The sequence below is a fragment of the Bufo gargarizans genome, chromosome 4, assembly GCF_014858855.1.
Source record: "Bufo gargarizans isolate SCDJY-AF-19 chromosome 4, ASM1485885v1, whole genome shotgun sequence".
NCBI lineage: Eukaryota > Metazoa > Chordata > Amphibia > Anura > Bufonidae > Bufo > Bufo gargarizans.
The window spans coordinates 514,954,671-514,969,289 of NC_058083.1; the positions used below are offsets into that span (position 1 = coordinate 514,954,671).

A 14,619-nucleotide genomic window follows, 5' to 3' on the forward strand; every position below is an offset into this window, starting at 1 on the left:
GAGCCCAGAAACACGCAGTTACCTGCCGCTGCAAACATGACGACTGGACCCCATGCAACAGTACTGGAACCCGTTTACCTAACAGGACACAGCACAAAACAACAAACACAGAATCCAGCAAACCAGAAACTGCCTGGACCCCCATGCGGACAGGATTCCTGGGCGGCCCCAGGCAGACCTGCTCACTGATATGTGGTTCTCCCTCCGGGGAACCCTGACACCCCCTTCTGGAGGTAGCACAGATGGACAGGGAAAATGTCTAGCAACCATGCTGAACCACCAAACATACCAGACATGGAACACCAAACTAGACATAAAACACACCCATAACATAAACCACACCAAATAAGACAACAGGTGAGGATGGGTAAAGGACATAGGGAACATAGGGGAGACATCATGGTAACATCGATATCTACCAAGGAGGCCCATCCACTGGACAGATGATATATCCAGGAAAGGAGCAACACTCTCACAACACCAGAATATGAGGAGCCAAGAGGCCACACCCAGGACACACCTAAATCCACACCATCCAGATAGTTCACTCCTCCGGCACCAGACAGGGAAGGCCCCAGGAGAAAGGAGGAGGCACCTTCATGCTGCAAAGACAACACGTTGTCGCTGGCAACAGCATGCACGGCAACCGTGTCACGGCGAACACAACAGAGGCCTTGACATTCTGATGATGTTACATTACATCATCTTCTCTATGTTACTAACAGATGGACATGACAGGTGAGGGACTGGAAATGTATGGAGTGATATTTATTTCTGTGTCTCTCCATAACCAGGAATACACAGTAGTGAAGAAGACCTCTAGTGAGCACTGTCAGGACCCTGTGTTTGAAGGAAGCGGAAGAACCTCAAGTCTAAACTCTGGGCGAACACCTCACATCCCGATACATGAGAAAGTCAGTGGAGTGAAGATCCTAGAGCTCACCAACAAGATCATTGAGCTGCTGACTGGAGAGGTGACATCGCTGGGACATTATACAGTAACACTATGAAGGGATCTGGGTGGTGACTGTATCATTGTTTTGTCAGGTTCCTATAAGGTGTCAGGATGTCGCCGTCTATTTCTCCATGGAGGAATGGGAGTATTTAGAAGGACGCAAAGATCTGTACAAGCATGTCATGATGGAGGATCACCAGCCACCAGGTAATACACATGACCAAATACACATGTGCTCCCATTATTTATATGTAAAGAATGAATTCAGCCACTGTATGTGTTTCCAACAGTTAGATCCAATAAGAGAGCAACGCCGGTGAGATGCACTAGTCCTCTTCTTCCACAGGATGATTCAGAAGAACATCAAAATGTTCCGCAGTATGATCAGGTAGATAGAGATAAGATTTTATGAAAGGTGCACTATGATCCTTGTATAATGAGAAGGATGGAGAGGGGAGGATAATACAGTAGCTGACCATAGACATGTCATCTTGATCTCACAATCTTCTTGCTATGGTTGTCATCATATAATTAATGATCTTTTCTGGTCATCTAAAACATGCCACACGACTTCTGTACAACTGTCTACTGACCTTTACTATATTTGTTTTACAGCTTTTGAACAATATTAAGGCTGTAGAGACATATGTGAGGAGTGATGATCAAGAGGACATTCCTACAGATAACCACCCAAGTGAGTAGTAACCACTAAATAAAGTGGAAAAGACTCACAGATTCTGCTCCTTCACTGGCTACGGTTTACTTATTCCACTGTCAGATAGTGTTGGCAGTTTGGGGGGCACATACTTTTGGAAGGTTATCTAGCAAGCAATTGTTTTTGAATTTTTGGGAATTGGAAAGCCCTAAGGCAGAGCGACTACAGAGGGAGGCTGAACAGTTGAGATAAAGAGAACCTCCATGAAGCATTACATCTTTTCTGTGAAAAAAAGATATAGCAATATCTTGGCCTAAGGAGTAATTACAGGAAAAACTATCCCCAGTGGTCAGTGACAGCTTGTTGGCCATTCTGCCGTGACCAATCTCTCTGTATGGGCCTATTCTGGACACTTTAGGACATATTCAGGATTAGTGAGGATTAGTTTGAGTTATTGTATGTACAGTGTTTTTTTTAAAGGTGAGCAGTTCTATATGTACTGTACACCAGGTGTTATCAAGATCCTAGACATGAATTGTAAACCCGATGGTGTCCTAGGTTTCACACCCAAACAGGGAGGGGGCATTGTTTTAATCCCATCAACCCCTTCAACGACTGTCCCCAATGACGGGGAACGGCGATTACGCTGAACCTTGTCATCTAATCCTTCATATTCAGTGATTAGCAGAGATCAAGGCATCCATGATGTAAGGCAGAGGGATGGGGCTCCCTCTGCCTTCTGATCAGAGCACCCGCAGTGAAATTGTGGAGCTCCAATTGGTTACCATGGCAGCCTTGGCCCTGCTGAAGCTTCCCAGGGCTGCAATGGTAAGCGTCCTTCTAAGCTGCACACAAGGCACAGCTCAGCAGGGAGCGGGTCAAAATGTCATTCACCCTAATAGATCTCTATTAGTGTGAATGGGACAAGGGATCAAAAGATCCCAGGTTTTAGAACCCTAAGAGGGCTAAAAGTTACAGTTAAAAAAAGTCCAAAAAAAAAAAACATAAAAAAAACAACTAAAATATTAAGTTTAAATCACACCATTTCCCAATTTTACATATAAAAATATATAAACAATAAAAAAAAAAACATTGGGTATCACCATGTCCCAAAACATTTTTTCCTGTAGGTTGAGCGCTGTAAAGAAAAAAAAAGAAAATGATTTGCCATTTTTAGTCACCTTGTCCTTTCCAAAAAAATTTAATAACAGTGACCAAAAGTTATTTTGTACCACAAACATGGTACCAATAAAAACGACCGTTCCGCCAAAAAACGAAATATAAAAACGTTACAGTTGTCAGAAAATGACGATGCAAAGAAATTTTAGATTTTTTTTCAAAGGTTTTTATTTTTTTAAACTTAGTTAAAAATAAAAACTATACAAGTTTGGTATCAGCGCATTTGTATTGATCTACAGAATAATTACCATATTTTTCTGCCTATAAGATGCACCTAGGTTTTAGAGGAGGACAATAAGAAAAAATATTTTTCATTAGACCTCAGATGAAACCACCAATCAGACCCCTAATGTTAATCAGACCACAGCTCACAGCCACAATCTGACCCTCAATGTTAATAAGACCCACAATCAGACCTCAGCTCAGACCCCAATGTGAATGAGCCCCAATCAGACCTCAGAGCAGCCCCCATGCCTCAGAGAAGACCTCCCATGCCACAGATCAGCCCCCAGTGCCACAGATTAGCCGCCCCCCATGCCACAGATCAGCCCCAGCCTCACAACAAATAAAAAACAAACAAAAACACTTACCTCTCCTGCTCCGAACACCTCCATTCCTCACCTCCAGTGCTCTGTCTTCATCCTCCCATCGGCTGTGCTGTGACCCGTCATGCACAGCATGTGGTCACAGAGAGCCCTCACGCTGTGCACAGCCACAGCACAGCCGACAGCAGAGGACCAGAAAGCGGTGAGTACCATTTCCCGGTCTATTGTTACTAATGAGAGCATCCATAATGGAAGCACTCATTAGTATTCATCCCATAAGACACAGGGACATTTTCCCCCCACTTTGTGTGAAAAGGTGCGTTTTATGGGACGAAAAATACAGTAGGTAATTTTTAGCGTGCAGTGAACTCTGTAATATCAAAAGCCAAAAAACCTTGGCGCAATTGTGTGTTGTTGTTTTTTTTTTATTTAACTCCACAAAGATTTTTTTTCCCTTGTTTTCCAATACAAGACATGGTAAATTAAATGGTGCTATTAAAAATACAACTTATCTATCAAAACATAAGTTCTCATATGGCTATATGAACGGAAAATTTATAAAAAAAAGTTATGACTATTGGAACATGGGGAGGAAAAAAACAAAAATTCAAAGCCAGAAATGGGCCCGGTACATAAGGGGTTAATCCTGTAGCCGCCTAAAGATTGCATCTAGAAGATCAAAAAAAATTCCCCTCTAATTGTTGGTTTTCATGAAAACATAACTTTTATTAATCCAGTAAAAATGTTTTAGAACTGTTTCGGTGCATTATAAATAATGTGCGACCATTATGAAAAATCCATTAATCACACAGACATTGTCAGCCATCCCGAAATATTTCTCATAATTATCGGCATGCTCTGGTATCCCTGCACAATACAGTACATCTGACACTGACCTCACCACACGGCTGCAGCCAATCACAAATAAGGACAAAAGGATGATGGATAACTTAGAAGATGTATTGGTAACTGATTTATAAAAGCTGAGAAAATGCATCAGATGTTACCAAAATAGTGTGCTAAATTGTCGGCAGATAACGTCATGTTCAACAATTACAGCCGTGTACAAATTAATTGGGACATGAAAGTGAATGTTGTTGCTTCTCATTGTATTTTTCTAGATTTTTACCTTCTGGTTTAGCAATGGCTATCACTCAAAAATACTGAAATTACTATTTGGCAAATTGGGTGGGGGGAAATCATGTGTTTCTATAATTGTGAAACTGTATAAAGTGCTAGGTCCAACAGCAACTTTTAAATGCCACATCAAGAAGAATCTCTTGTCGTTGAGAAAAAAACATCAAGAATGAGCTGTGAATGAGCAGAAAGTGTTTTTACCTTACGGAAATCACTTTAAAGTGCAAGGGCATGGATCAAAGTTTGTTCACCGCTCACCCAGAGATTCTCTTCATCCTGACCACATCCAAAAGCCACCCAAAGTGATGTTTCTAGAGAGCTTTACAACTGCTAGACCAGAGGCACTCCATCTAATTAAGAACATGATGAATATTGAAAGATATAAGATTGTGTTACACCCCCACAGTGGGTGTAGAACCAATGTGTCAACCAACTGATTTAGCTTTGGGCTAAACCTAAGGGCATTATTCTGGAAGTTATCTGGTATTCATCTTTTAATGGGGTTATCTGACATTTTAATACTGATGACCTATCATGGATAGGTCATCAGTATCTGATCGGTGGGGGTCCAACACCCAAGAACCCCTTCAACTGCTATAAAGCAATCTGGACTTCACTGCAGCAGAACTAAAAGGCTGCTGCCTCCTGGAATAGTCTCTATGTGACTGATGCTCTGTGTGCTTACTCATGGAGGTCAGAGACACTGGTGCAGACAAGTGAGATCAGAGAGATCAGACAAGACCGTAGTCAGGGACAGGCTGAGATCAGGACAGTCAGTGTATGAATAATCTGATAAACAACCTGAGGTCATCAGGTAGCCAAGAGTCAATACAAGGGTAAGGTCAGGGCAGGCAACGGAGGGTCAATATCTGGGAAACATGCAGAACTTGGTGCACAGGCAAACAAATGAATACAGCACACCTTTGCAGGAACTAGCAAGACAGATAACCTATTACTCAGGTACCCTCTCATAGGGAAAGGTGCCTTAAGTATCCAAAAGTAAACAGTGATTGACTAGTGTAAATTAGGGTGCACACTGGTCCTTTAAGAGGCAGGGAGGTCACACACAAGTCCTTTAAAAGCTGGGAAGTGTGCATGGTGAGACTTTGCTGCCAAAAAGCAGGCTGCCACTTGCTGGGTAACAGGTGACTCCAGTGGCTGGACCTGCCGCAAGAGAGCAGAGAAGGGCAGTAGGTTCAGGCAGGCCAGAGACAGGGAAGCAAAGTTAGTGAAGTGGCTCCTGTGCCAGCTCGTGAGAGTGGGATGTTTGCAGACATGGGTCACTGTCATAACACCCACTCCCTAGTACCCTCTCTTCACTGGTCTGAACTGTTGCAGAATTATTTTTAAGCACAGCAGGAGCATCAATGTTTTCATCGGGTTCCAAAGACCTCTCATCCTTAATAAAAATCTTTCCAATCAGAAAGAAGGTTTTACCTCTAATCTTCTTCTTGTTCAGAATACTCTTAACTTCTTACACACCTTCTGTGCTAACAGAAAAGGCAGGAGCAGACATTCTGGAATACCAACTGAACACAGCTGGTTTGAGAAGAGACACAGGAAAAGATTTAGAAATGTGTAACAAGGCAGAAAGGTGTAACCTCTAACAAAACTGGGTTCAATTGCATCAATGCCTTGAAAGGAACAATGAAGCGAGGTTCTAACTTGTATGAAGACACCTTGAGTCTGATGTTTCTTGAGGAAAGCCAGACTTAGTCCCCAGAAGAAAACTGAGATGTAGCACTGCGCCTGCGATACACAAACTTCTTCCTAAAAGGGGAGGCCTGTGGTAGGGGTGTTTTTGTATGTTACCAGATCTGGGTGAAGTTGCTGACAGTAGACTCAGATACAGGCTACAGATAACAGAAGAGGAACCCTCAATTGACAGCCATAAACTATGAAGAAAAGGGTCTTACCAGAGGAACTTCAAGGTAAACTGTACTCCCAGGTCTGACACGATGTGGAAGGACAACCCATAAAGCTCTAAAATGTCTCCCACAAATAACTTGGCCAATTGACTGGCAGACAGGAGACCAGGTAGAGGCACAAAGCAGGCCATTTTGAAAATTGATCAACCTCCACCCATAATACCATACAGCCAGAGCAATAAGGCAGATTGGTAATAGAAACCATAGAGATATGTAGAAGAAGGAGTCCTACAAGTGTTTGTTTCGGAGACTTGTTCTGGGCACAGGTAGGGCAGGTGTCAACAAAGTTTCGAACATCTTAAGAAACTGTGGGCCACCAGTAATGTTGATCTGCCCAGAGCAGGACCTGCTTCCTCTTGTCACAGGGACAAACATCTCGCCAGGCAGAATATCTTTCTGCTATACAAGAATGGCTGAGATAATGTGGGCAGGGTGTATGATGCGGGGCTTTTGCGCCCGATCATTAGGGTCAAGTGAGTGGGATAGGGCATCTGCCTTGGTATTTTTTGTCAGGTAGACGAAAATGCATAACGCAATTGAAGCGAGCAAAGAAAAATGACTTCCGTTCTTGGCAAGTCTTGCGATGAGATTAATCAGGTTCTTGAGGTCAATTATGACACATTAATGTAAGAATATCCACGGCACTCCAGATGTATTTTTCAATTGCTTTTAATCATGAAAGAATCATTTCCAAGGTAAGTAATTTTCCGTAAAAATATAATCATATCCAGAATGAAAGCAATAAAAAGATAGAGTCTCTGTTAAATACACCAATATCCTCGAGCGCTGCAAGTCTGAAGACAATGTGGGAAAAGTCTATTACTTGGCGAAAATATACGGAAAAAGACTGCGCTGCAAGAGGAAACTCTTCTCTGTGTGTAAAGTTCACTTTTTGAATCTTCAACTAGTAGAATCACAAGCCACCTCACAATCCAACATTAGTGTGCAAACCTGTGGATGATGAAAAAACGCACTATGGTGTAGCAGGTTCCAAACGACTAACGCTCCATGTGAACAAATTTATACTCACAAGATCCCTTGTAAGTGAAGACGTGTATAGATATCGATGGTATCAAGATAGAGCTCTGTGGAAAAGAGGACTATAGCGTAATATATCACAACACTTAAACTGCCTGCAAACAGATTATACTTACAGGGCTTCACTTGTCAGGTGCGCATATAAGATTTTCTTTAGGTCGCTCAGATCTTGGATTACAACCATACTCGATGTCCAAAAACTCTCAGGGGAAAAAGCCACAAGAGAAGTATGTGCGTACCAGAGGTCAGATTGAAAACAATTTAATATTGGTAAAAAATTACAGCTAAAACATATAAAAATCAGGAGTATTGCCCGACCCGGGTTTCGCGTTGATGCTTCGTCTGGGGCGTTGGTTGGTAATTGCAAACCACTGTGTTTTAAATAGACAGGGAACCTCCCCTGGATGACATCATAGGCTCTTCCAAAGATACAAGTTAAAACAAATCATACACACAAAATAAAACTAAAACATTAAAAGGACTGGGACCGAACCGGACAGCTGACGGCGAATATATTAAAATAGACAATTATTAATGTCACATTCAATATTCAAACCTTGCGGTTGAATGGTGCCCATACGAAACATCCACTCAACCTCTTTTTTATTCATTAAGGCAACAAAGTCCCCCCCTCGAATGGGGGTATGCACTAATTCTAATCCAGTAAAACGGAGACCTTTCGGATTTTTGTCATGGTGGATTTTAAAATGCAGCGAAACATTATGGGTCTCAAGACCTTTTTTGATATTACGAATGTGCTCCTGCACCCGAGTCTTAAGGCTCCGTGTAGTCCTGCCTACATATTGGAGGCCACAAGGGCACTCCAAAAGATAAATGACTCCAACATTGTTGCAAGAAAAATGTCCCTTAATTTTAAAAATGGTCTCTTTTGTCTTTTTGGATGTAACGTGATCCACACATCTTTCTCGTTGTTTCAGGATACGGTTTTTGCAAGGTAAGCAAAAGCCGCACCATGTGAACCTACCCTTAAAAGTATTGGTGCGTTTTTTGTTGGTAGCGAGACTAGCACTACGGACCAATTTATTGGAGAGATTATCTGTTCTTTTAAAAACTACAGGAGGTTTCAAAGGTAAATCTTTACTAAGTATAGGGTCATTTTGAAGAATGTGCCAGTTTTTTTGAATCATATTTTTAATATAGCCTATTTTACTATTATACTGGGTCAGAAAAGTGTACCTAAAATCTTTCTTTGTTGTTGCCTTATTAACATTATCAATCTGGGGCTTATTCTCAATACGTTTCTGTTCTATTTCATCTTTGCAATGGTCTAAAAAACCTTTTTCATAGCCTTTTTCCAAAAATCTATGTTTGACCATCTGCCCCTGCTCTCTGTAGTCCTCTAGTTTGGTACAGTTTTTTGAGATACGTTGAAATTGGCTTTTGGGTATGTTTTTAAGCCAAGAGGGATGATGACAACTATTGATCTCTATGTATGTATTCACATACAGTAGATAAAGCAGTAGATGTGAATACATACATAGAGCTCAATAGTTGTCATCATCCCTCTTGGCTTAAAAACATACCCAAAAGCCAATTTCAACGTATCTCAAAAAACTGTACCAAACTAGAGGACTACAGAGAGCAGGGGCAGATGGTCAAACATAGATTTTTGGAAAAAGGCTATGAAAAAGGTTTTTTAGACCATTGCAAAGATGAAATAGAACAGAAACGTATTGAGAATAAGCCCCAGATTGATAATGTTAATAAGGCAACAACAAAGAAAGATTTTAGGTACACTTTTCTGACCCAGTATAATAGTAAAATAGGCTATATTAAAAATATGATTCAAAAAAACTGGCACATTCTTCAAAATGACCCTATACTTAGTAAAGATTTACCTTTGAAACCTCCTGTAGTTTTTAAAAGAACAGATAATCTCTCCAATAAATTGGTCCGTAGTGCTAGTCTCGCTACCAACAAAAAACGCACCAATACTTTTAAGGGTAGGTTCACATGGTGCGGCTTTTGCTTACCTTGCAAAAACCGTATCCTGAAACAACGAGAAAGATGTGTGGATCACGTTACATCCAAAAAGACAAAAGAGACCATTTTTAAAATTAAGGGACATTTTTCTTGCAACAATGTTGGAGTCATTTATCTTTTGGAGTGCCCTTGTGGCCTCCAATATGTAGGCAGGACTACACGGAGCCTTAAGACTCGGGTGCAGGAGCACATTCGTAATATCAAAAAAGGTCTTGAGACCCATAGTGTTTCGCTGCATTTTAAGATCCACCATGACAAAAATCCGAAAGGTCTCCGTTTTACTGGATTAGAATTAGTGCATACCCCCATTCGAGGGGGGGACTTTGTTGCCTTAATGAATAAAAAAGAGGTTGAGTGGATGTTTCGTATGGGCACCATTCAACCGCAAGGTTTGAATATTGAATGTGACATTAATAATTGTCTATTTTAATATATTCGCCGTCAGCTGTCCGGTTCGGTCCCAGTCCTTTTAATGTTTTAGTTTTATTTTGTGTGTATGATTTGTTTTAACTTGTATCTTTGGAAGAGCCTATGATGTCATCCAGGGGAGGTTCCCTGTCTATTTAAAACACAGTGGTTTGCAATTACCAACCAACGCCCCAGACGAAGCATCAACGCGAAACCCGGGTCGGGCAATACTCCTGATTTTTATATGTTTTAGCTGTAATTTTTTACCAATATTAAATTGTTTTCAATCTGACCTCTGGTACGCACATACTTCTCTTGTGGCTTTTTCCCCTGAGAGTTTTTGGACATCGAGTATGGTTGTAATCCAGGATCTGAGCGACCTATAGAAAATCTTATATGCGCACCTGACAAGTGAAGCCCTGTAAGTATAATCTGTTTGCAGGCAGTTTAAGTGTTGTGATATATTACGCTATAGTCCTCTTTTCCACAGAGCTCTATCTTGATACCATCGATATCTATACACGTCTTCACTTACAAGGGATCTTGTGAGTATAAATTTGTTCACATGGAGTGTTAGTCGTTTGGAACCTGCTACACCATAGTGCGTTTTTTCATCATCCACAGGTTTGCACACTAATGTTGGATTGTGAGGTGGCTTGTGATTCTACTAGTTGAAGATTCAAAAAGTGAACTTTACACACAGAGAAGAGTTTCCTCTTGCAGCGCAGTCTTTTTCCGTATATATCCAGAATGAAGTAAATCATATAATCCACATATTATCTGTGAAAAGACCTTTCTCAACGGGATCTGGAAGTATCATACATAATAAATGATGACACATTGGCAGGCACCCTCCAGCAGCTGCCCCATTCTTGAAGGGCTTATTTGATTGCGAGCAACTCCCTGTATCCAATGGAATAATTTTGTTCAGAATAGCGATTTCAAGGACTGGAATGCAGTTTCTGCTTTAGATGTCAACTTGTGGGATTCACCCCTTTTGAGTCAGAGCTGAAATTGGGGCTGTAAGGGTGGAAAAGTGCAGAAGGAATTGTCTTTAATAATTGGCAAAACCCTGTTCAATAGCCCTTTGAACTTTTAGGATGAAGCCAAACAACAAACCAGACAACTTCTCGGGAGCTATCTCTCGGTCGGGCCAGGTAGAGGTAACGGCAGTTGTTATTTAGGCGTGTAATGAGTATGTGTATGTATGAGTAATGTGTATACATGTGTAATCGGCATATACTGCATGTAATGTGTATACACATTATACATGCAATATTATGTGTGTCTATGTAGTATGTATTTACATGTATCATTTATGTATTACTAGAAAAGTCCCAGATGCTTTTCTTATGAAGTGTTGGTCTGTTTGTTTGTTTATTGGATTTGTGCCAAAGGTGCCCTGGAGTCCAATCCATGCCCTTGTTTTTTTAATGGGGAAATTGCTAGTAGCCCTATATACCCCTGCATTTACACACATTTTATTAACTGTCCCCCATAACAGTTGCCTTAACAGTGCCCCAACCCCTTAACAGTAGCTTCCACAACACTCAACCCCCTTTACTGTGATCTCCACAGCACCCTGACCCCTTAACAGTGACCTTCACACTACCAAACCCCCTTAACAGTAACCTCCACTGCACCACACCCCCTTAACAGTGACCTCCATAGCACCCCATCCATTAACAGTGACCTTCACAGGACCCCCGCCCCCTTAAGTGACCTCCACAGCACCATGCCCCCTTATAACAGTGACCTCCACAGCACTATATCCCTTTAACAGTGACCTCCACAGAGCCCCGTCCCCTTAACAGTGACCTCCACAGCACCCACTCCCTTAACTGTGACCTTCACAGCATCCCTCCACCTTAACAGTGACCTCCACAGCACCATGCCCCCTTAACAGTGACTTCCACAGCACTACACCACCTTAACAGTGACCTCCACAGAACCACGTCCCATTAACAGTGAGAGTTGTTAAGGAACCCTGGTGTAAAGCTATGTGTATATCAAAACTAAAGGACCTGCAAGCTTCTATTGGCTAATAAGGGTCATGTAACTGTGTGTATGGCAGTTAGGATATAAGTCAAGGACCTGTGAGCTCCTATTGGCTAATAAGGATCATGTGTCCGTGTGTATGGCAGTTAGGATATTGGTGAAGGACCTGTGAGCTCCTATTGGCTAATTGATTTTTTGGGAATATCTCAAGAACGATACGTCCTAGAGAGCTGAGACCTTTATGAAAACCTTCCCAGACCAGGTGCCCATCGGTTCAGGCGTCTGAATGCCTATAGAGGATAGACGGACAGCTAAACAGACATTGATTTTTATAATATAGATGATATATCTTTATATGTGTGAGTAAACATTTTATAATAAAGGCTGGGTTCATTTCATGTTTGCGATTTATGTTTAGTGGGTGCATTGTGAAAACTGCCAAGATAAAAAGTAAATTTGTCCATAAGGTTATATTAGCAAGACAGTATAGTGTACTTTTGGTCTCCTTATAGCTTATATATACAACTATATTCATTACAAAAAATAAAATAAATGTCACTGTATGATATCTGTCAGATATATCCTGGGTGTATAAGTTAAAGAGAGCCTATACATGTTATATGAATTGAGCATTATATGTACAGTACATGCTGGTATTATGTATATGTATGTGGTATATGAGCAATAATATATTTACTACATCTGTGAGATAGATAGAAGGTGGGCTTTCAGAATCAGTTTCTTTGGTGGGCCCAGTGTATCCCAGTCTGACACTGGTTACATTTTTTCCAAAGCCGTGACTTCTTTGTACATGACTATAATGATAAAATACCAATATAATCTTAAGGTTAAATTATTTAAAGCAAAATTAAGATTTATTCTTGGCAGGTGACTGTACCAGGAGCTCAGAGGAACATCTGATGTTGTCAGACTTTAAAACAAACAATTCTGGTGTCACAGAAGATACGCGTGAAGAGCATGCCATTATCTCAGATGTATCCTCAGCCTTTCACAGCAAAGCTCTATCATCTTATCCTTTGGATGGGTTCCGATCTTTTGATTCATCACAGACTGTTAAGCAAAGTGTTCAACATCAAAGAACTGAAGGGGAGAAGGCTTTTTTATGCTCAGAATGTGGAAAACATTTTAACCATGAATCACATATTGTTATGTATAAGAAAATTTGCAAGGCATATCCATGTTCAGAATGTGGAAAGTCTTTTAATCATAAATCACATCTGGTTCAACATCATAAAATTCACACAGGGGAGAAGCCATATTCATGCTCAGAATGTGGGAAATGTTTTAACCATAAATCACGTCTTGCTATACACGAGAGAACTCACACAGGGGAGAAGCCATATTCATGTTCAGAATGTGGAAAACGTTTTAGTGAAACATCAGGTCTTCGTAGACATAAGAGAATCCACACAGGGGAGAAGCCATATACTTGTTTAGAATGTGGGAAACATTTTAACCAGAGATCATCTCTTGCTACACATCAGAGAATTCACACAGGAGAGAAGCCGTATTCATGTTCAGAATGTGGGAAATCTTTCACACAGAAAGTACTTCTTTTTACACATCTGAAAATTCACAAAGCGAAGAAGTCGTTTTAATGTAAAGAATGTGGTAAATGTTTTAAACATGAAGCAGATCTACTTAAACTTGCAAGAAGTCACACAGGGGCGAAGCCACTTTCATGTTCAGAATGCGGGAAATGTAATATAGTTGAGTCAAGTGTTATCACACAGAGAATTCACTGGCAAAGCCATTTTCGTGTTCAGGATGTCAGCACTAATTGCACATAAAAAAAATGATACATGAAAATATTTTCATGTCCACAATGTAGGAAAGGTTTTATCCACAAATCATATCTTCTTAAGCATTTAAGGGAGCCTGTCACCAAGAACCTCACTGGTAAAACAGGAATAATTATTGTATTGTACAGATTTACACAAAAACAAAAGTTTTAGATTTTAGAAAAACTGACTTTTCTAAAATTAGATTAGTGGTATACGAGTCCCTATCAGATTGGAACAGTTTCAATGAAGTCCAGGAGAAATAGGACTACTTAAAAGTGACAATATTGAAGGCAACAGATAATTGCATTAGGCTTGTCAGTAAAAGCAAAAAAAAGAAGAGACCACTGTGGTACTCAGCAGAAGTGGCCAAAATCATTAAAAACAAAAAGATAGCATTTAGTAATTATATAAAAAAAAAAAAAACGAGGATGACAGGCAAATTTATAAGATTAGGCAGAGAGAGGCCAAACAAGTTATAAGAGCTTCTAAAGCACAGGCAGAAGAGAAATTAGCTCAGTCAGTGAAAAAAGGCGATAAGGCATTCTTCAGATACATAAATGAAAAAAGGGAACTAAAACAAGGAATTAACAAATTAAAAACAAAAGAAAGAAGGTATATGGAAGAAGATAAAGAACTAGCTGACTGCCTCAATGAATACTTATGTTCAGTTTTTACAAAGGAAAATGAAAGAAAAGGACCTCAGTTAGGAAGGAAGACTAATGAATCTTTTGATGCATTTGTCTTTACAGAAGAAGAGGTTCTAAGTCAGCTGTCTAAAATTAATACAAATAAGTCACAGGGGCCTGATGGGATACACCCTAAGCTATTAAAAGAGCGTCTTCGTAGACATAAGAGAATCCACACAGGGGAGAAGCCATATACTTGTTTAGAATGTGGGAAACATTTTAACCAGAGATCATCTCTTGCTACACATCAGAGAATTCACACAGGAGAGAAGCCGTATTCA

At 40.5% G+C, this 14,619-nt stretch overlaps 1 protein-coding gene across 1 annotated transcript in view; it reads left to right on the top strand.

Moving 5' to 3' along the window:
* Window positions 1-1,107: 1,107 nt before the first annotated feature.
* The window catches only part of LOC122935526 (zinc finger protein 397-like), a 30,713-nt gene continuing 17,201 nt past the window's right edge, over window positions 1,108-14,619 (top strand). Inside the window, exons 1-4 of the mRNA XM_044291296.1 lie at window positions 1,108-1,162; window positions 1,246-1,343; window positions 1,571-1,649; window positions 12,736-13,308. Coding sequence (XP_044147231.1) covers window positions 1,138-1,162; window positions 1,246-1,343; window positions 1,571-1,649; window positions 12,736-13,308 — 775 coding nt within the window. The 5' untranslated portion in view covers window positions 1,108-1,137. The remainder of the gene's footprint in view (window positions 1,163-1,245; window positions 1,344-1,570; window positions 1,650-12,735; window positions 13,309-14,619) is intronic.